The sequence below is a fragment of the Vombatus ursinus genome, unplaced genomic scaffold (genome assembly GCF_900497805.2).
Source record: "Vombatus ursinus unplaced genomic scaffold, bare-nosed wombat genome assembly UNPS02010769.1, whole genome shotgun sequence".
Classification (NCBI taxonomy): domain Eukaryota; kingdom Metazoa; phylum Chordata; class Mammalia; order Diprotodontia; family Vombatidae; genus Vombatus; species Vombatus ursinus.
In genome coordinates this window covers 4,432,155-4,453,293 of record NW_020950547.1, presented here as the reverse complement: position 1 = coordinate 4,453,293, position 21,139 = coordinate 4,432,155, and the positions used below count along the sequence as shown (strand labels likewise).

At 47.5% G+C, this 21,139-nt stretch overlaps 2 protein-coding genes across 4 annotated transcripts in view; one reads left to right on the top strand and one right to left on the bottom strand.

The window, feature by feature from the left end:
• The window catches only part of PYM1 (PYM homolog 1, exon junction complex associated factor), a 14,482-nt gene extending 7,482 nt beyond the window's left edge, over positions 1 to 7,000 (bottom strand). The window contains exon 1 of one of the 3 annotated variants that reach the window (XR_003568534.1): positions 6,887 to 6,995. Coding sequence is in view for 2 of the 3 variants with exons in the window: in XM_027855113.1 (XP_027710914.1) it covers positions 6,887 to 6,929 (43 nt within the window). In the remaining variant the exon portion in view is untranslated. Of the gene's footprint in view, positions 1 to 6,659; positions 6,709 to 6,886 lie in introns of those variants that run through there. The other 2 variants (XM_027855113.1, XM_027855114.1) reach the window with 2 other exon arrangements.
• Positions 7,001 to 11,622: 4,622 nt separating this feature from the next.
• Positions 11,623 to 21,139, top strand: part of DGKA (diacylglycerol kinase alpha) — a 12,696-nt gene continuing 3,179 nt past the window's right edge. Inside the window, 18 exon segments of the mRNA XM_027855112.1 lie at positions 11,623 to 11,641; positions 15,420 to 15,498; positions 16,018 to 16,094; positions 16,478 to 16,610; positions 16,828 to 16,908; positions 17,330 to 17,379; positions 17,773 to 17,847; positions 18,065 to 18,184; positions 18,336 to 18,453; positions 18,622 to 18,710; positions 18,887 to 19,006; positions 19,276 to 19,374; positions 19,681 to 19,752; positions 20,099 to 20,172; positions 20,350 to 20,424; positions 20,943 to 21,028; positions 21,122 to 21,133; positions 21,136 to 21,139. The exon segment at positions 21,136 to 21,139 is cut by the window's right edge and continues 29 nt beyond it. Coding sequence (XP_027710913.1) covers positions 15,435 to 15,498; positions 16,018 to 16,094; positions 16,478 to 16,610; positions 16,828 to 16,908; positions 17,330 to 17,379; positions 17,773 to 17,847; positions 18,065 to 18,184; positions 18,336 to 18,453; positions 18,622 to 18,710; positions 18,887 to 19,006; positions 19,276 to 19,374; positions 19,681 to 19,752; positions 20,099 to 20,172; positions 20,350 to 20,424; positions 20,943 to 21,028; positions 21,122 to 21,133; positions 21,136 to 21,139 — 1,349 coding nt within the window. The 5' untranslated portion in view covers positions 11,623 to 11,641; positions 15,420 to 15,434.

Sequence of the window (21,139 nt, the reverse complement as noted above, 5' to 3'; positions counted from 1 at the left end):
GAGAGAGAGAGAGAGAGAGAGAGAGAGAGAGAGAGAGAGAGAGAGATGAGGGAGAAAGGTAGGTATGACTGTGTTGAAGAGAAGCCTCATGCCAAGTGACTGCTGGGAGGGTAAGATAAGACCCAACTCCCCACCCCTGGATTGGCTAATCACACACTACTTGGGGTCAGGCCACAGTAATCCTCACTTTTGTGACTATAAGTATACAGGACAGATTAGAAGAAATAGAAACTAAAGGTGTGGAGACCAATTAGGAGGCTATCCTAATAGTGCAGCTGAAAGCAAATGAGAACTTAGGCACAGGGGCAGCAATGGGAATGGAAAGAAGGGTGAAAGCGATAGATTCTGGGAGAGGTAGAATGGAGATTTTGAAACTGACTAGATATGGAGGAGGGGAGTAAGAGAGGGAGGAGTCAAGGATGATGGGGAGATTTTGAGCTTGGGTGACTGGAAAATAGTAGATAGAGCAAGATATAGGTCTTCAAGTATTTGAAGGGCCATCATGTGGGTTTAGATTTATTCTGCTTGATTTTCCAAAGGAGAGATTAGGAGAAATGCATAAAACTGCAAAGGTGGGGAGGAGGTATCTCAGTTTAAGGGGGGAAAAAGATTTAACAATTAGAACTTTCCAAAAGTGAAAAGAGCAGCCTCAAAAGACATTGGATTAATGTTGGAACCAGAGAAGAGATGAAAAACACTTCCTCCCTCTCAGTAGAGAAAGGGGGTACCATGGGTATAGAATGTCACCAGTGAAGTCAGATACAGTTACTACGTTGGTCAGTTTTTAACTGCTTTCCTTGTTACAAAAGAGCAGGTTTGGCATGGAGTACGGGAGACATGTATAGGAAAAAGACTGTGCTGTTAAAAAAAAAAAGGTATCAATAAAATGGTAATAAATACACACAGGAGTGAGATCTCCCTCAAGGGAGGTTACACAGGATCACTTGTGGTGACGGTATGGAGGTCACTCATGTTCAATATGGACTGGACCTCTGAGGCCTCCCCCTTCCCACTCAGAGATTCTGAGGACTGCCAGAAAGACGATCACTTCAGATTTGGATATGTCAAGTTTGAGACGTCCACAGACATTTAGGTGAAGCTGTGCAACAGCCAGCCTGGAGCCTGGGAGGAAGTTCAGGGATAGAGCCGTCGATCTGCATAGAGGCGGCATCAGAAACCACAGGGACAGACGAGGTCACCCAGAAACTGGGTATAGGAAGAGAAGAAGAGATGTCAGGGCTTCGGACAATCTTGGTTTAAAGTTGATCCAACAAGCACTCGCTGTGGATCTGCGCTAGGCCGATTAGAGGGTCTACAAGGCAGAGGCCATCCCTGCCCTCGAGCAGCTCGAGCTTCAGACAATCTTAGCTTAAAGTTGATCCAACAAGCACTCACTGTGGATCTGCGCTAGGCCGATTAGAGGGTCTACAAGGCAGAGGCCGTCCCTGCCCTCGAGCAGCTCGAGCTTCGGTCTCGGGACCCCGGAACGACAGCTACAAGGGACCTCAGAAGCTATCGAGCTGAACTCCCTAATTTTGGAGAGGAGAAAGATGAGACATAAAGGTTAGGCGACTTGACACTGGGCAAAGGGAGTAAATGGGCAGGACTGGAATCTGAGTCCTCTGACTCAATGTTCTTTTCAGTGTCTCAGACTGCTTCCCATTCCCCTGGGAGTGTGGGGGGAAACAGCATGAACACAGACAAACAGATACAAGATAAATTCAAAGTTATTCGCGGCGGAAGCATCAACAACTGAGGGTATCAGGAACTTGAACCTTGTGGGGAGTTGGAGGTTCCACCTGGAAAACGACAGGAAGAGGAACCACTGAGGTGAACAGAAGAAATGGCCGGGAAGGGGATTACATAATTTGAGAGAAGGAAGGGACTTCCATGGGTATCTAGTCCCATATACAAAAGGAACACACACAACATATGCAACAAGTGGTTGTTTAGACTCTAAGAACTAGGAGGGTATAGAGTTATGGAAACAAAAGAGAAAAGAAGGCATTAAGAAGGGACGTTTCTAAGGACGGAGGTGGGGGGCTATGGGTGCAGAATGTGGTATACAATGTCAGCTGATGAAGTTGCTTGTCGGTTAATCTTGCTTAGTGTGTTTTTCTCTGTTATGAGGGTCCACAGTGGGCAAGTGGCATATCAGAAAACGTAATGGAAAAGAAACAAAAGGTATCAATTATTAGGATGTCAGTAGTCTGATGCTGAAGAGGTCAAGAAAGATGAAGACTGAGAAAAGGTGGTTGGATTTAGTAATAAGGTCACTGATGACTTCTAGAGAGCAATTTCGATACAGTTTTGGGGAGAAAAGGCAGACTGTAAAGGCTTAAGAACTAATCAGATGATGAGTGGAACCATCAAACATTATTTATTTCATTAATTTTGATGGTGAAAGGAAGGAGAGGATGGTACTTTCAGGGGGCATAAAGGAAAAGGAAAGGTTTGTTTTTAAAGTAGGTAGTCGTCAGGCAAAGACAGTGGAGAGAGGGAGAATGAGAGAAGGGGAGGTGCCTCACTCAAAGTGAGAACTTGAGAAGACCTTAGCCTAAAAAGGCCGGCCAAGGTCTCCCACTGCATCTGGGGCCGTCTCCGGTCATCCTGATCTATATCTCGCCACTAGACCCAGATGGCTCTGGAGGAGAAAATGAGGCTGGTGACCTTGCACAGCCCTCCCAAACTCAAATCAAAGTCAACTGCAAGTCGTATCATCGTCTCCCTGATGTCATGGTCCTCTTCGAGAAAGAAGGACAAGTACAACAACCTGTCATAGACCAAGCCATAAGAAATCTTGAGCAGGATGCTTTCAGAAAAACCTGGGAAGACTTGCATGAGCTGATGCAAAGTGAAATGTACTGTGTACAAAGTAACAGCTATGAATGATGTAGCTATTCTCAGAAATACAATGATCTAAGACAACTCTGAAGAGCTGATGATGAAAAATGCTGTGCATCCCCAGGGAAATTGCTGATCTTGTCTGAATACAGAGTGAAGCATACTTTTTTTGCTTTCTTTATTTTTCTTGACCCCCCCCCCCTTTTGGTCTATGTTTTTTTTTTCACAACATGACTACTACAGAAATGTTTTGCATGACTACACATGTATAACCTATATCAAATTGCTTGCCTTCTCAATGAGTGAGGGTGAGTGGGAAAAGAGGAGAGCATTTGGAACTCAAAGTTTTAAAAAGGAATGTTAAAATTGTTTTTACATGTAACTGGGGAAAAAATACTAAAAAAAAATGTTTAAAAATAGAAAAAAAAAGAGAGAAGGGGAAGGAGAGAGGGGGAGGAGGATTCCCGATACAGCAATGTCTTAGAGGAGACACAACAGACATATGGTATCAAAATAATCATCTATAAGCTTTAATCTTGGTAAGGAAGAGAAATACCTATTACTCTGAACCAGGAGGAGAAGGGACAGGGGAAGACCCTAAAGAATTTTAAAGTGCAGTAACGGAGAGCTAAGGGCCTGAGTCTTTTCTGAGTAAAGGAGACCCAAGTCATCTGCCAGGAATATGGAAGCAGGGGTAGGGTTTTGTCAGCTTAAGAGAGAAAATGTTTTGGAAAAGCTGTTGTGGAGAATGAAATAGGGAAACAAGAAGAGGAGAATAAAAGGGCTACTGAACAGCAAGGCAAGAAGCACATTTGGCACATCTTAAAAACACTTATTATGGGGGCCGCTAGATGGCACAGTGGATAGAGCAGGGCCCTGGATTCAGGAGGACCTGAGTTCAAATCCGGCCTCAGACACATAACACTTACTAGCTGTGTGACGCTGGGCAAGTTACTTAACCCCATTGCCTAACCAAAAACAAAACAAAACAAAAAAACACATATTATGCATGCTTCACATGAGCACACAACATACAACTCAATTGTATGTAGAGTACATATGTTGTAAACATCTGTTATAAACAAGAAATTATACTAGACCTTGAGGATACAAAGTTAAATTTATGACAGTTCCTTGTCTTAAGTTTACATTCTACTGGGGTTTGAAGTAGGAAGGATACAATATATACAGATACTCAAGTAGTATAAAATAAGAGGAATAATAATAGTATAAGTAGGAATATGCAGCTAACTACAACAAAAGGTAGGTTGTGATATGGGCAAAGAAGAGATCCAGACAAAGTGCTTTAAAACGAGAACAGAAATAACACTTCTGGCTGTGTGTGGGGAGAGAGGTGGGGGTTGGAGTGGAGAGGTAGGATTCAAGAAGATTTCTTGCGGCAGCTAGGTGGTGTAGTGGATAGAGCTCCAGCCTTGGAGTCAGGAGGACCTGAGTTCAAATCTGACCTCAGACACTTGACACTTACTAGCTGTGTGACCCTGGGCACTTAACCCTTACTGCCTCACCAAAGGAAAAAAAAAATGGCACCTGAGTGGAGCCTTGAAGAAAGGATTCTGAGAGGAAGAAATGAGGAGGCAGTGCATTCCAGGAATAGTGAAGGGTTTGTGTCAATGCATGGAGATAGGAAACAGAAGATCAAAGTCAGCAAACTGCTCATAATCCAGCTTCACAGGGTGTAAAGGGGAATAAGGTAAACTAAGGTTGAAAAGGTAGATTAGAGCAGATCGTGGAGGGCACTGAATGGCAGGCAGAGGGAGGAATTTGTATTTAATCTCAAAGGCAACAGGGAGTCACTAAAGGTTTCTGAGTAGAGGAGAGACAAAGTCAAACTTGTGGCTTAAGAAACTCATTCGGACAACTGCCTGAAAGATGGGTTGGTGAGAGAAGAGACCAGAAGGATGGAGGGAAACCAGTCACATTATTGCAAAGGACTTCATGTGAGAAAGGTGATGAAGAACTAAACTAGAGTAGCAGCAGTACAAGGGATGAAAATGGGATAGAGTAGAGATGATAGAGTGAGAACCAACAGAAATGGGCGATTGCCTGGATGTTGAGGATGGAAGAGAGGCAAGGTTGCAAGATAATTCAGAGGCTCTAAATCTAGGTTGTTAAGGATCCAGGATAGGGGCATCTTCAGAAATCAGAAAGTCTGGAGGGAGGACAAATTTGGTGGGAGATGTTGAGTTCAGTTTTAAGACAGCCTAAGACATTCTTAGGGAGTAGGTGGAGGATGAATTAGCAAAGAAAAAAGAAAAAGAGTAATGGGAGAGAGGTAGAGAACCAAAAGAGAGCAGTGTCAAAGAAGTCAAAGGACGTAAGAACATCTAGTAGGAGGGATAATCAATGCAGCAATTGAATGCAGCAGAAAGGTCAAGGATGAGAACTGAGAAAGACCATTTAATGTGACAATTAGAAAAATCACTGGCCAATTTTAATGGAACAGTGGATTCAGAAACTAGCCTAAAAGGGTCTGAGGAGCAAATGGGTGGTAAATGGAAGCATCCAGTGTTGACTACTCATTCTTATACTTTAGCTGTAAGAGGGAATAGAGAAATAGGAAATAGCTTGAGAAATAGGAAATAGCAGAATGAAAGGCAGGTTCTTTAAAGGAGACCTGGGAATATTTTTAGGTATCAGGAAATAGTCATAGCAGGAGAGATTAAAGATGAGAGTGAAAGAGGAAGGGGGATGAGAAAACTTAGGAATGACAGCCTTCATAGTCTCAGTACAGGAGGAATGGAGGTTAGGTTTTAAAAGAGAAAGTTTGGAATAGTTACTGCAGGGAGTCAAAGATGACAGCAGCGAGAGTTCAGTTAAGGTTAGAGAACATGACTTTATAGTGTATTCAGTATGAATGATTTCATGACTTATGCAATATCTGCTCTACATGGGAATATGTATATACAACATGTACTCTACACATATTGTCTGTATATTTGTTTGGATAACCAGGCTAGAAGTTTCCTCCCTATGGTCCTGGGGCAGAATGGGTGACCAGGACCAATACCATCTAAGGATGAGACCTCACTTTCTCCATCTCTGTCTTCTCCCAGGACCTCATCCTAGCACAAGGCTGCTGCCTAGCCCCCAGCAGGCCTTCATACAATTCTTCTCCACAGTTTAATGGGACAGAGAGCTGAGGAAGGGTGATGTTAGTAGCTTGATTACCAGGCTGAGTGCAGGGACACGTGTTCTGGTCTTAGCACGGTGCCTGGCACACAGTGGGAACTTAGTAAGTGCTTTTGACTTGACTTGATTGATCCCTTCCCTGCCCAGGCTGACAGTTTCCAGGGGAAGGTAGAGGAGATGCTGAAATCGGCCCACGTTGGCGATTAAGTCTCCAAATAAAGCTCAGAGAGTCGGCACAAGGGAGCAAGGGCCAGAAGGAAGAGGGTCCTTCCCAACCCTTCACACCTAAGGGGGGTGAAGCTAAAGAGGGGCGATTGGAAGGGACACGGACCGAGCTCTGCGGGCTGGCGAACCCAAGAGGCTCCGGGGGCCAGGTGGAGACTCCCGGGGCTCAGCGGAGGCCCGGAGACTAGCCCCGGCCAGCAGAGACCCTAGCCTAGGGTTTGGGTGACCGGAAGCTGTGGGACCCCGGCGCCACAGGACCGGAAGGGGGCGCAGGTGCAGCCCCGAAGGAGCGAATGAATGGGGTAGGCGGTCCGGGGGGGCGGGAACAGGGGAGGGGCCCCGGGATGGGCGGGGCGCAAGTCCCTTCCAAGTCCGCCCTCCACCTCTACCCCCACCCCCAGAGGCCCGGGGAGAGGAGACGCTGCACCGCCCGCACTCACCGCCGGTCTCGTCAGTTACATAGGGAGTCGCCATCTTGGGAACGAGAACCACTTCCGGCGTGAGTGACACCCTCCCCCAGGACCCGCCCCCTTCTCCACCGGAAGTGGAGTCCGGGCCTGGTCGCGAGCTGCCATTTTCGTCTTAAAGAGACAGAGCGCCCTTGGCTTCCATGCCCGAGGCTGAAAGCTCCGAGGAAACGGAGGGGGTTATTAAGAGGGGCTTGTACCTTTCAGCTCGTCCTCGGGAACGGGCTGGCGGCTGGACGACATCCCTGGCCGGGCGGCGCCGCAAAGACGGAAGAAAGGGAGACGCTGCAGCCCCGGGCCGCCGGCGTGCGCGCCCCGCGGAGAGTCGGCGCTCGATCAGCGTCTGTGGAATGAATGAAACAGGAGGCCTGAGGCCGCTTCCCTCCGGAGGAGGGGGCCGGGCCGCCGAGATCCTCCGGCTCCGGGGCCCCGCGCTGGGCGCGTCCACGACACTCCCCGGCTCTGCCGAGGCCGGAGACCTCGGTTCAAATCCTGACCCCGCTCCTCCTTCCCCCGGTGACCTTGGACTAGTATCGGCGGAGGGGCTCGGCTCGGTGACCTTCTCTGCGCTGCCTTCCGGCCTAAGCCTCTCCTCCCCGCCCCCACCCCTTCCCTTCCCTCCCCTCCCCTCCCCTCCCCGCCTCAGTTTCTTCCTCTGCAAAAGATTCCCACCTCTTGGTCTACGGCTCTACCCCGAGGGTGCGGGGGAAAAAAGAGATCGAGGGAAGGAGGGAGGGGCGTGCTCGGAGGGGTTGGGCTTGACCCTACAGCCCTTCCAGCACTCCCCATTTCTGCCCTTCTCCCCTCCCCTTTTGCTAACTGCAAATCTTCCCGCCCTCGACTACGTCCCCCAGGCTAAATTCCGTCTCAGCTGGCCCCCCCCGAGGCTGGGAAGGCCCTTGGCTGCTGGTTTCTGTCTGCGGGTCTTCGCTTTTCTCCTCTCCTCCCCACCCGCCCCACCCCAGCCCACCCCTCACTGTCTGCAAATTGCTGATATTTATGCAGCACTTTACCACGAAAATTGTTTCTGCCTCATCCTTCTGCTTTGGCTAAGGCTAATGCCCAAGAGTCCTCCCTGCTGGGGGAAGACGAAAGGCATTCGGGCTAGAACTAAATCACTTGGAAGCCCTTTTTTCAAACTGAGTAACAGTATCAATATGCCACACGTGAACATTCCGTTACTTAGAAATCCGACTACTGAAGATCCCAACCTAACAAATCAGCAGCTTCCTTCTTCCACCCAGCAGCGGCTGCCCAGCTAAGATGACTGCCGAGTAAGCAGGATTCATTTGAATACTGTTTTGCATTTACTTTGCAACTATTAACATGTATACGTTCCTTCCCCTAATCCTCTCCCTCCTAATGTTTCCACTCTATCCTCCCCTTCCACACACCCACATCCGTAGTAGCCTTTGTACATGAATCTGGAGGGGGAACCTGGAAAAACTGGTAGAACTCAGTGGCTGTTTTGGCATAGTTTCATCAGGCTAGGATCACCCTTTCAGTTCAGTCTTTGCAAAAGGGAAACTCAGGAGACCCACAGCAACTCCCCTCAAGGCCTGTCTAACTTAGTGCTGAGGGCCCCTTCTCTTGTAGCTCCTTCCACCCCCAGACATCCTGCCCTAACTTTGGGTTGGCAGGAAGTGAAACTAACTTGTCTAACAGCCCGTTGGGGGATTTGCCGACCCTAGCTTAGGCTGGGGTGTGGCTTTCGCCCCCACCAGAGGAGGAAGAGAGAAGTGGGGGTGGGGGTAGAAATGGAGCTGTTGTTTTTTCCTCCCTTTGTTCGCTGTGGTTTCTTTTTCTCGCTCCATTTTGTGATGTGGCCGATAAGAGGAAATGTGCACCTGGGACATGGTGCAGTAAGCCTATTATACCCATTTCCTACACGCTGCCCCAGGCCAGTGGAGGCTGGGAGGGACGGGGGAGAAAGACTGAAGAAGGGCATACACAAAGGTAATTAAATGAGTTAAGTTCCACCGAGGGGATGGGAGCTATTGTCACCCTACTTCCCCACACTGAGATCCCCTGTGATTTCCCGTTCTGAGGCTCCTGCTCCTAGGAGAACTGTCAGAAAGGGATATGGGTGAAGTGAGATCAGGAATGACATATTTCTACACTGTTTTGAAGCTTTCAAAACACTGTCTCTCCCACAACCCTGTGAATTAAGTAGTGCGCATAATATTGCCATTTTACAGACAGGGACTCCAGGCTTCTAGGGGAAGGGAAGGGAGAGGAATGCGAATTTATATACAACCTACTATGTGTCAACTGCTTTATAAATATTACCCCATTTAATCCTCATCAGAACCCTGTGAGGCAGGTACTGTTAATATCCCCGTGTTACAGTTGAGGAAACTGAGACAAGTTACTTGCCCAGGGTCGCATAGCTAATAATAATAATAATAATAATAGCTAACATTTATAAACTGCTTACTAAGTGCCAGGCATTATGCTAAGCCCTTTACAAATATTATCTCTAAAACCCTAGGAGGTAGGTGCTATTATTGTCATCCCCATTTTACAGATGAGGAAACTGAGGCAAACATTAACTGACTTGCCCAAGTTCACAGAGCTAATAAGCATATGAGGTCTGCATTTGAACACAGGTCTTACTGACTCCAGGCCCAGCACTCTCTCCACTGCTCCACCTAGCTGCCTCATAGAGCTTATATGTCTTGCCCTTGGTCACATAGCTAGACTTCAAATCCCAGCCTTCTGACTCAAAATTCTCTGCTTTTCCCACAATACACCAGCATCCTCATGAATATTTTTTTTGGTTTTATTTTTCTCATGAATATTCTTTGCTGGGAAAAGAGATCTATGAGGCCATAAGAAAGAGGGGAAAGTTCAAGGCATTCCTAGAATGGGGATTTTTTTTGACCTGTGATTTCATTGATGCAGGGAACTCAAAAGTATGGGAAGCTTCTCTATCCATGCAGATTTGGCGGTTGGTCTCTTATTTATACAGTTACCTCCTCACACACTGAAAGTGGAAGTGACATGCCCACTGTTGTGAAAAAGGTTGAAATCTCAGGAACAGCACTTGAACCCAGGTTTTCCTGACTGCTAGGCTAGGTTTTCTATCAACTTTGCTACTGTGCTTCCTCTTACATTATTATAAATTACATGTGTATAATATTTTATAGGTAGAAAACTTAAAAATAAAGTGGAGGAATGAAATTTTTTCTCAGTTCTCACAGCTGTAGGACCACATATAAGTTACTTCACCTTTGAATCTCAGTTTTCTCATCTATAAACTGGAACAATGTTCCCTTCCTCACTGGGGCATTATAAGAAGAGTGTTTTTCAAATATGGAAATATGAATTATTTCTTTATTCTCTCTAAAGGTGGAAGGGAACAGACAGACTATTACATAGTCTTGCCTCTCAGACACCTGCCCCAGATCTCTAGCTAAGATAATCAGCAGCAACCTCTTCCTACCGAAACTTTACTTAGCAGCTTCCTTTCTGGGGAACATAAGGGAGGATCCCCCAAATGTATCTGTATCAAGGCTAAACAGGAACTTCTTAGGTATCTCTTTTTCCAATCCCATTAAAAAATGTCTTATTTGAAGAGGTTGGTCTATACAATTCTCCCACCCCAGACTTAAAGGCAGGTATGAGAAAAGAGATTTCAGGAAGCAGTATTTGGTTACTCTGCCCCACTTTAATAAAGGAAGGGAATTCTGGTTATTGGAGATCAGATGGGGCTGGAGAGAATACTTAAATCCCTAAGTCAAGTCCAAAGGCTGTTATCTTTCTTTTGCAGTCTTCTAGCCCCACTATCTACTGGGGTCCCAAAGTGTTTCTCTGCTGAAGTCTCTTTCTGGGATATAGAACCAATCCTCCCAAACTCCCTGTTCTGAGGTAGGAGAAGCACAATATTTTTACTTTCTCATTTCTGATCGAGTACGGATAGTGGCAGATAAGAGGCGAAGGGAGAAAACGTGGAATAAAAGGGTTAGAGGAAAACATTGGACACACACACACTTATACTCCACAAAGTAAAGTGGAGTTGAAGGTTGGAGATGTTCCCAGAATAGGGAAATGGTGTCACTTGGGGTGTGAGAAATGTAGGGTTTAGCAATCTGTGGAGTGTGAGGTATATAGCATGAGGGTCTAGAGATTCTCTGAGGTTGTGGTCAGGTGAGGAGACTAGGTCTGAGCTCCCTTAATCTGATGTGATTTTGAGGGTGTCCGGTGATTGAAATCCACGGACTCTGAAAAAGAGCTTGAAAATTACTAGTGGAAGAGAGGAGGTGTCCATAGCTATCATAAGATGATTTAAAGCTAGAAGGGAACTTAAGAGGCATCTGGTTCGACCCCCATTTTACAGATGGGAGAACTGAGGCCCAAAGAGATTCGGTGCTCAAAGTCACCCAGGTATTAAGCTAAGATTTGAACACAAGTCCTCTGCCTACCAATTTCGGCTACAAGACACTGCCTCCTTCAGGAAAAGGACAACAAAGGAAGAGTGGGGCGATGTCCTCCCTGCCCCTTAGCTCTTCCTCCTATCTCCTATCCTTCAGGGTTAGGGAAAGGTGAAAATGGGAAGGGACGTCACTGGATGATCTAGAAATAAAAAGAAAAAAATGGGGAGGAGAACTGGAGGATTTACTAAGGTCGGGGGCTTGGGCTGTAAGAATGAATAGTAGCGTCACGAAGATCATCAAGACCAATAGAATGATCGGGGAAATCTAGCTGTTGGGGAGCAGTAAGCCACCTGGGTCCCTGACATGGTCTAGAAAATGGGGACAGAACTGGGGGATGGGGGCGAGTCCCGCTAGGCTGAAGGGCGGGAGCTAGAAGCTGTGTCGTCAGTCTCTGGGCGGCCCTATGGAGGCAAAGCCCGCCCCGCCTGTCTCCCCAAACCCAGCTCGGGCTCTAGCTCTGGTTCCTAGCTCCACCACCGGCGCCGCAGCACACTCGCGCGCAGCCCCGCTCTCCTTAAGGTAAACTCCGTAAACCCCTCATTAACTCCCCCAATCACCTTATACTCAGGGGAGGGGCCGGGAGTGTAGGCCTGCGGGGTGTCTCCAATTAGTACGGCGGGAACAGTCAGAGAAAACAAGACTGGAAAGAATCGGAGGCTGGGGAGGGGAGGCGGGGGAAGAGGTGGGGGGGGGATTGAAGACTGGGGATATTTGGGGGAAGGGAGTGGAGGATCAATCCAGGGTGGGGAGCAGAAGTGGATGGCTGGGAGGAGTGAACCTAGGCACCTGGCTTCCTTGGAGGGGAGAGCTGTGGTGGTTCCAGGAGTTCTAGGGGCGGGAATAGGGACTAATCGACCCCTCCCTCCTTCATCTAGGTCCGATTTTACATTCTCTGCCTTCAGGCAGTCCACCAACTCACCCCACCCTCCTCCCCTGGCCGCATTCATAGTTCTCCTGAGTCTATATTCTATTTGTTACTCTTTCTATGGGGGAGAATTAACCTGGTAGGCAAATCATACCACCCTTAACCCCAACTTTTATTCCAATGTTCCCTGAGGGTGAGGTAATTTAGAAGTCCTTAATCTAAATCTCTGCCTCCCGAGTACCCACTTGGCAGCTGGGGAAGACCAAAGCCCACTGAGTGGCCTAGGGGCTCGAGTGGAGGTGCTGATGGTCCCAAAGCTGTCATTCACAGCCCAGGTGGCCTAGCTCCCAGCTATCCTTTTCCAGTGTTCCCTTCTGCAAGACTGACTTCTGAGCTCAAAGCCTCCATGGCCTTGGGAGCCTCCCTTAAAGGTTAGGATATATTGTTTCAAACTTCTTGAATTTTTTTTAAAGGAAAAATACTAAATGTCAAAATGTTTTGAACATAGTAATGCTTTCTTTCAATACCAGTAGCCTTAGGCAAAAGAAGAGTTAAAATAAGTCAAAATATAGAGGCAATGTAGTAGAGTGGAGAAAACACTGGACTTGGAGACAGAAAACATGGGTTCTAATCTCTCCACGAACCAGCTAGGAGATGTATGACCTTGAAAACAAGTCACTTAATCTCAGTGCCTCAAGTTTTCTCAGCTCTAAGGGAGAAGGGGAGTTGAAATAAATGGTATCTAAAGTCTCTTCCATCTGTGACCGACTGACTCCTTTCTTTACTATGCTGAACCTGGAGAGCTGGGGAAGGGGGAAGGGAGGGAAGGATGAGTCACAGAATGAGGAGGGCAGCAAACATGCCCTGCCCCTACCCAGGCTTTTGCTTGGACTAGCCCAACTTACAATTAATCAGGAGATTGTAACCAGGCAGGGCCAGAGGAACCCATGAACCCAAATTCCTAAACTCTGTTGTAGCCATTGATTGATTCTTACCAGATCCGGGACTGAAAATTCCCGGTCTCTGCAAGCATACCACTTTATGCCTCTCTTAGTCTATCCCCTCCCCTTCCAAAAAAAAAAACCAAAAACAAAAATACCCTCCAGGGTTTTCTGGATATTCTGGTGCCTCACCTAGCTCCTACCAGGGGTGGGGAACCTGCAGCCTCGAGGCCACGTGTGGCCTTTTAGGTCTTTGGGTGTGGCCTTTTGAATGAGTCCAGGCTTTTCGGTACAAATCCTTTTATTGAGGAGATTTGTTCTGTGAAGTTTGGGTTGTGTGGGGTCACAGCCTAGAGGCCAAAACCTTTGTTAGACACTACCAGTTCCAGGGACTAGTTCTGCTCACCTGAAGAGTATGAAGTCCCTCTGCATAGGGGAAGCTGGAAAAGATTGACTGGGACCTAGGGTACCTAGATTATGGACCTTGGCTTTAGCAAATGTGGGCAACTAGATGCATGAGTCCCTTGTCCACTCAGTGGGCTGTTCCACCTTCTCACTCTTCCCTGACATAGGTTTTGGTCTTCCCCAGTTTTGCCAGTTGGCTACCCTTGGGAGACAGATTTAGATTGAGTTTTTCTAGATCCCTTCACCCTCTGGGAACATTGGAAGTAGTTATTAGAGATTAAGGGTGGTGAGGTAGCATAGTTGAGAGATCCAAGAGAGGGCTCTTAAATTGGAGGTATGGAGAAATTTAGAATGGTTTTATTCTGTGCTGTGTTGGAGAGAGATAATGTGCTGCGATTTCCTGGAGTTTAATTCTTTCTGAGTTAAATAGCTCCCCTTTCCCATTCTCCTGGCACCATACAGGTTCTTTCCACCCTATTGTCTCAGTTTCATCTTCTAACTGAGGCACTTTTGGATCCTGGAACAAAAAAAGAAAAGGGTAAGAAAGAAACTGCCTGGCCCTTGCTCACCTTTCCCTGATACTTCCCCCTGTCCCTCTCTCCAGATGGTACTCTCTGGATACGTAGGGGTAAAGGTAGGAGAAAACACTGTGTGGACAGAAATAGAGCCTTATATCTATGCTCAGAGTGGAGGAAGGAAGGTTGGTGTTTATGGAAGGGAAGCTTATTAACCCAACCAGACCTTATTAGCTATGACATGTCTTGTTAGCTACTGATAGCCATTAGATCTAATGGAAACAGTGGCTCCGAGACTGGGTATACCATGGTCCCTGTTGAGAATAGCCCTTTCTCTTCACAGCAGCAGGAGGCTCCAGGATGGTCCTAGGGCTCCCAAGGAACCTCTGAGAGCTTCAATTCGAGACATAGAGGGGGTGGGGAGGAACCAGGAGAGGGCTGACCGGGAGATACAAGCTGAGGTGGAGAACAGAAAAACTAGGGAAAGGCTAGGTTGGGGTAGGCAGGGGAAGCAGAGAGGTGAATGACTACAAATTTCTTGCTACCACAGGAAGGAAAGGAGCCAGGGTCACCCCTTGCAGATTCAACTGCCTTCCTGGGTCGCTGTCCCCTCCTTCCCTTACCAAACTTGCCTTAAGACAAGAAAAGAAAGTCTCAGAAACTTCCCTTCAGGTATCCTTTAGAAGGAAACATAATCTAGTCCCCTATGTCTGCTGCCTTCTCAGCAGTCTAATTCAATTCGATAAGCATTTCTTTTGCTCCAGGCACCCAGCTGGGCGCCAGTGAGACAATAACAAAAAACAAACAGACTGTGCCCTCAGTTTACTCCTTTCTCTTTGCCAAGTGCCAACAGTCCAAAGTTGGGAAGGCTAAGAGGAGGGGTTCAGGACATGTGTTCAGCCAGCGAAGGATAAGGCCTCCCATCCATCTCCCTAGCTCCTTTTTCCTGAAGTTCAGGGAAACTCTATTCCTTTCCCTGCCCACCCAGAGTCCAATGTCTTCTGCCTCCTGAACAGCCAAGGCTAGATAGAGCAGGGCGGGGATTAGAATGAATCCACATCTACCTCATGATTCTGGGCTGCCTGAGGTCGTTGCTCCGCTGGTAGCCACATAGCCCAGGCCGAACTTGGGACCCAGAGCAGCAGATGGGGGGTGGGGGGTGGGGTGAGGGTGGGGGTGGGGTCAAGACACCTCAAGGTTAGAAGGTGGAGCTAGATGGAAGGTGTGGGCAGGCCTCCATCTCCACTGTAAGAACCAGGGAGAGACCCCTCTCCAGGAGAAACACCGGGCTGAGGGATGTACAAGAGGGATGAGAGAAACCAGAGGCAGACAAACAGCTAAACAAAGAGAGGTGGGGGTGGAGGAAGGAGCAGAGGAGTGGTTTGCCTAGCAGCTCAGGGATAGGTAGAGAGGGAGGGAAAAAGACACAGGTACCAACACCACCACCACCCTACATCTCACCCCTCGCTAACCCATACTGTTGTGTGTCTTTCCTTCAGTATCCTCCGTCCCAACTTCTACTCCAAATCCCTCCACAGGAAACTCAATTTTCAATTCTTCTGCCAACTTAGGAAGCAGGTGGAAAGATGTTGAAGAACTGGGGCCCCTTAAGCCCCAAGGACTTTGCCCAACTTCAGGAATATATGGAATGTGAGTCTTCTCCCATTCCTGGGATCCCCTACCTGACTTCCATTTCCAAAGATGCCTTTTTCCTCAGTATTCCCCTCCCAGCCCTCAATCTTCCAAGTAACCTTGAGTTGTCTTATGTTATGATCAGGACATGGGGAAGGAAGCAAATGACTGGGGTTTCAAATCACTGATCCCTTTCTCTGTGCCTCAATTTGCCCCACCCCAAGACCTCAAAACTGTCTGTAATTCCCTATTTCTTGGTTTCTATCTCTCTCTGTCTCTGTGTATGTGTGTGTGTGTGTCTTTCTCTGCATCTCTGTCACTTTGAATAGTAGAATTTATTTCTCTATGGGCTCTTTTGGATGTTACTTCCCCTCCGTGGGCCTCACTTTCCTTATCTGTAAAATGAAGTGGTTGGACTAGATTCTCTTTAAGGTGCCCTCAAACTCCAAAAGCCTATAAATTTATGATTTTAGGGCAGATCTGTACATTGAGGATGAGAGGAGATCCTGCTCTGAATGTATCTATTCGCTCCCCCAGATTCAACCAAGAAAGTCAGTGATGTCCTAGCTCTGTTCAATGAAGATGGAGAATTGGCTCAGTATCTCCAGGGAGATGTGAGAGGCATCTGCAAAACCTTCTCCTTGCTCCCAGCCCCTTCCCTGTGCAATTCCTGATGTTCCTTCAAGACCCCCAACTTCCAGTGATCACTTCCTATTCACCCTATTTTGTGTCCCTACCTCCCAGAATCCCACATCTTATTGTCTTTTTTCCCCTGGAGCCCTCATTTCCCATAGAACTTCCCAATCTCATCCCCAGACTTTTCTTTGACTCTCATAACATTAAGGGTGGAAAGATGAGGAATAACTTGTTGAGTGAAGAAACACATTCTTGATATCATGGTCCACCTTAAGATACCCCTAAGCTTTACCTTTGCCTCTAGCTCATCATTCCTTGTTCTCTAGCCAGACCTCTGGGGTAATTCCTATTCTTATACTAGTCCATAGGGTATGAAGGGTTTCAGCTCTTCCTGAAAGCCTACCTAGAGGTGAATAATGTCCCCCCACAATTGAGCCAAGCACTTTTTGGATCCTTCCAGACCATGGAGTCTCAGAAACAGGGCAATGAACAAGGTATGAAACTGGGAGCAAGTGCTGAACCTTAGAAGTAAGATCAAATTAGCATAGGGTCTGGACTGATTCAGCTGATAGTCTTTTTCGAGAAGGGAGGGGTAATTTCAATTGTTATATGACTGGAGAGGGCAAAGGTAATGGAGGGGATGGGCTAGAAAGGAAACAGACTAGCTGGATCAGAGGGAACCTCTGACCTTGCTGAATTATCCTCAACCAGAAGTATCCCTGATCTGTCTCAGTGACGTTTCCTGCTACTTCTCTTTACTGGAGGGTGGACGGCCAGAAGACAAGCTAGAGTGTGAGTCATCAGAGCAAGAGAAGTATTGGGGGTAGAGTTGGGGTAAGGGGAAAAGCTGGGGGAGAAGGTATTTCCTGCCATCCTCCTCCCAACTCTTCCAGGATTCCTAGTCACTGATGTGTCCATAGAAAGAGGTGGAACCCCTAGGAATGGGCTTTGGGTCCCTCTTTCCACTCCCCTGTTTCCTCTAGCTTTCTCTTATATAGCCCTTTTCAGGTATAATATGTAGCTTACTTACTTATCATTAGTTATATGTTCATAAATGTATTGGCTCCCACAGCAGACTTTCTGAGGGCAGAGTTTGTCTCTCTTACCTCTTTGTCCCCCAGAACAGAACTCTTCACTCAGGGGGGTTTAGGGCAGGATATGGGAATGGCCTCCACAAACTGACCCTAGCTCCGCCCCCCCACCCAATTCACAGTTACCTTCAAGCTATATGATACAGACAGAAATGGACTCCTGGACAGCTCAGTGAGTTCTGAAGACTGGGGAAGGGGGTGGGGTGTGGGTGATGGATATATTTTTGTCTCTGTTCTCCCTTCCTTGAGCTCCCATCCTTTGTAGGATCCCCAGGTGCACATGATACCAGGGAAAGAAGTTGAGTTTTCTGGGCAGGGTGGTAGAGTGGGTTCTGGCTCCCAGAGAAAGGACATAAGGGGCATGGGACAGAAGTAGGGGTTGTCCTCATTCAACATCCCCTCCTACTCTAGTCCTTCCAACACCACAAGATTTCCATAGGCAGATAAGACTATGGGGGAGTCAGACCTAAAGATGGGGACCAGTATTTTGAACCCTGAGAAAGGGTTTAAGGGAAAGTCAGCACCTAATACAAGAGATGAGAGATTTGATCCTGGCTCTCTCTAGGAAGTGGACAGAATTATCACCCAGATGATGCGAGTGGCAAGATATTTGGATTGGGATGTAACTGAGCTGAGACCAGTAAGGCAGTTTTTTTCTTTTCCCATCCTTCTCAACCCTATCCTTGTATCCTGTTTTCTGCCACTTCCCCATGGACTTTGTACCTGTTTTATTCTTCCCTCTGATGAGCATCCTTGATATCTGGGGTGGGCCAAGCTTCTCAAGTTGGGAATCTAACCAGTGGGGCCTTGCATACATGAAATCTTTTTTTTTCTTGGCCCCTTTCTCCAATTTTCAGATTCTGCAGGAGATGATGAAAGAGATTGACTATGATGGCAGTGGTACAGTCTCTCTGGCTGAGTGGGTACGGGGTGGATCCACCACTGTGCCTCTGCTGGTGCTGCTGGGACTAGAGGTGGTGAGTCAAGGAAGAAGGGAATATGGACTTCCATTTCTCTCCTTCCAGTCAGAGCTCTGCTGGGGAGGATTATGACTGCTGTCCAAGGAAGTGGTACTGGGGGAGGGGCTTAGGTGCCTCTCATCCAGATTACTTGTGGTATCCTCCCCAGAGCCTGAAGGATGATGGACAGCACATGTGGCGGCTAAAGCAGTTTTCTCGTCCAGCTTATTGCAATGTGTGTGAGACAATGCTGCTCGGGATAACCAAGAGGGGATTGTCCTGTACCTGTGAGTGTATTGGGGAACAGGGTGGGAGGTAAGAACGATCTGTGAGTGATGAAGAGCAAAGAGTTGTGCTTGTGATGAGTGAGTGACCCCAAAAGAAAGCCCAGAGCATGGGTTGGGGACTCCAAGGCTAAGATCTTCCCCTCATCTTTCTTTTTCTCTCTCTCCCAGTCTGTAAATTCACAGTCCATGAGCGCTGTGCCAAGAAGGCCTCACCCTGTAAAGTCAGCACCTACGCCAAGTCTAGGAAAGACACTGGTGTGAGTGACCCCTGACCTCAATTTCAGATAATTTTCATTATCCCTCCTCAGCCCTTTCTCTGGACTTCTTTGGGGATAAGGGTGATTCATCCTCCCCTTCCTAGGAAGCAAGGATAAACTAACCCAGATGTTATTCAGATTCTTTGAGCCCTCAGGTAATTCCTCACTCTCTCAAGGCCCAGACTCATGTGTGGGTTCGTGGAGGTTGTGACTCTGGGCGCTGTGACTGTTGCCAAAAGAAGATCCGGAATTTCCAAAGCCTGACAGGACTGCATTGTGTGTGGTGCCATCTCCAGGTCAGGAACAGACCCTTTCCTCCAGACCTCCCAGCTCCTCCCAGCCATTTTGGATTCTCCTCCACTTCTTGTCCCCAGGCTGTCTCCCTAAGTAAACCTTTCTCTTAGTCCCCCTCCTTAGACCTTTCCTACTGTATATCCCCTAGACTCCTACCACGTAGGCTAAAGTCCCTCTAAATCTCCAAATATTCTTCTATCTCTTTTCTCCTCCCTGAGTTGGGGTGGTCATAAGGGTTACTCTCCCATTCATGGTTCCTCTTACTTCCTAGATCCATGAAGACTGCCTCTCTGCCATGAGCCCTGAATGTGACTGCGGGCAGCTTCGTGACCACATCCTGCCTCCCTCAGCCATCTATCCTTGCATCCTGGTGAGCACGTGGGCTTGGGAAAAGAGGAAAAATATACTAGAAAGAGAACCTGTAGAACCTCCCCAAAACTCGTAGAGAACTCCCCCACCCTGACTTTCCACAGACTTCATAGCTCCCCTAGGGAGTATCTGTAGATCTCAGAGAGAGCATATTACGCTTACCATTTCTTTAGGGTTCAGGCCAGACTGATACCTATCTGTGGCTGAGAAATAGTGAAGGCCCCACAAAGTGGACTCAGCAGGGACAAAAATACCCATATACGAAATTCAGCCTCCCTCCCTTCTGTTTACCTCTGCCTCTGTACAGGACCGCCAGAACTTGAGCTCCAGGAATGTCGACGAATTACAGCATTTGGTCCCTGATGGGCAGGCCCTGCGGGTACAGGCAGCAGTGCCTGGGCATCATGGTGGGGGAAAGCTTGGGGTACTAGGATGGCTGGGCCCTGAACTGGAGGGGATGAAGTTGGGGAAAATCCAGGGAATACAACCTGGCCCCCAGATCCTCATCTCTGCTAGTAACAGGCAAAGGGGAAAGGGGAAAAGAAGGCAAATCAGAGTGAAGTGCCAGTCCCTGCCTTCTGACTCCTCTTCTCCCTCAAGTGTTTTGTAAATCTTAAAACTCTCTATAAATGTGAATTATTGTGGTTATCATTATTAATCTTTGGAACCCAATTTGATTCTTACGTAATATTCCTAACTCTATTTTTATTGCTTCTCCTCAACAGATTATCCCAGTCCCCAACACCCACCCTCTTCTCGTCTTTGTGAACCCCAAGAGTGGTGGGAAGCAGGGGGAGAGGTGAGTGGAAATAAAGAAGGAGGTAGATTCATAGTTTGGAAACACTGCTGGAAGAAAAGTGGAAGAAGTCTTCCTAGGGATTAGAGAAGGGAAGGGGGGCTGGTTGAAAAATGTTTCAAGAGAGGATAGAAAAAATTATTCCATGAACCTCATTTTCTCCACCCCTTACAAACCTAGAGTGCTTCGAAAGTTCCAGTACCTACTGAACCCACGACAGGTTTACAACCTTGCAAAGGGGGGTCCCGAACCAGGGTGAGTACAGGAATATTTCTGAGCTTGCTCTAAATGTCTATGTGTGTGTTATGGGGAACAGGGATGAGTGTGTGGGAAGGCTGGGGTACCTGTGCTGACCCTGAGGAGCTGGAATTCAAAATAGAACCTCTAGAGCTGCCTCTAGAACATGCCTGCACAACATATGACCATGGGCCTGCTTTAGAACTATCTTCTTTTCTCCTGCCTCTATACCTTTAAACACACAAATTGATATCTTTTCCTGTGCTATGGGGGTCTCAAGGAAGATCCTTTGTTCCCCAGTTGTCAACAAGCCCCTCTTAAAGTCTGTTTTCTTTATACAATTTCAGATTCTTCCCTTTCTCTGCCATCAATCTGACTTCAGTTCTGCTTGTTATAAACAAAACCTAGAGTGGGATGGTGGAGGAGGGGATCAGCAAGAAAAAAAATCTCATTGAATCCGGGGGGTCAAGGAATTAGGGTCCTTCCACCCTTACGTACCATCATGACCCCCTCCTCCCTTCTTTCCTCTGTCTCAGGCTCAAGTTCTTCAAGGACCTCTCAGATTTCCGGGTGCTGGTATGCGGGGGGGACGGCACAGTAGGCTGGATCCTGGATGCTATTGGTCAGTGTTAAGGGAGAATCGTGGGGTTTTGGAGGCTGGGAGAATAGTGGTCCTTCTGGGTTGACTCTCCACTCCTGTCTCTTCTATGTGCAGACAAAGCCAGCTTCCCCA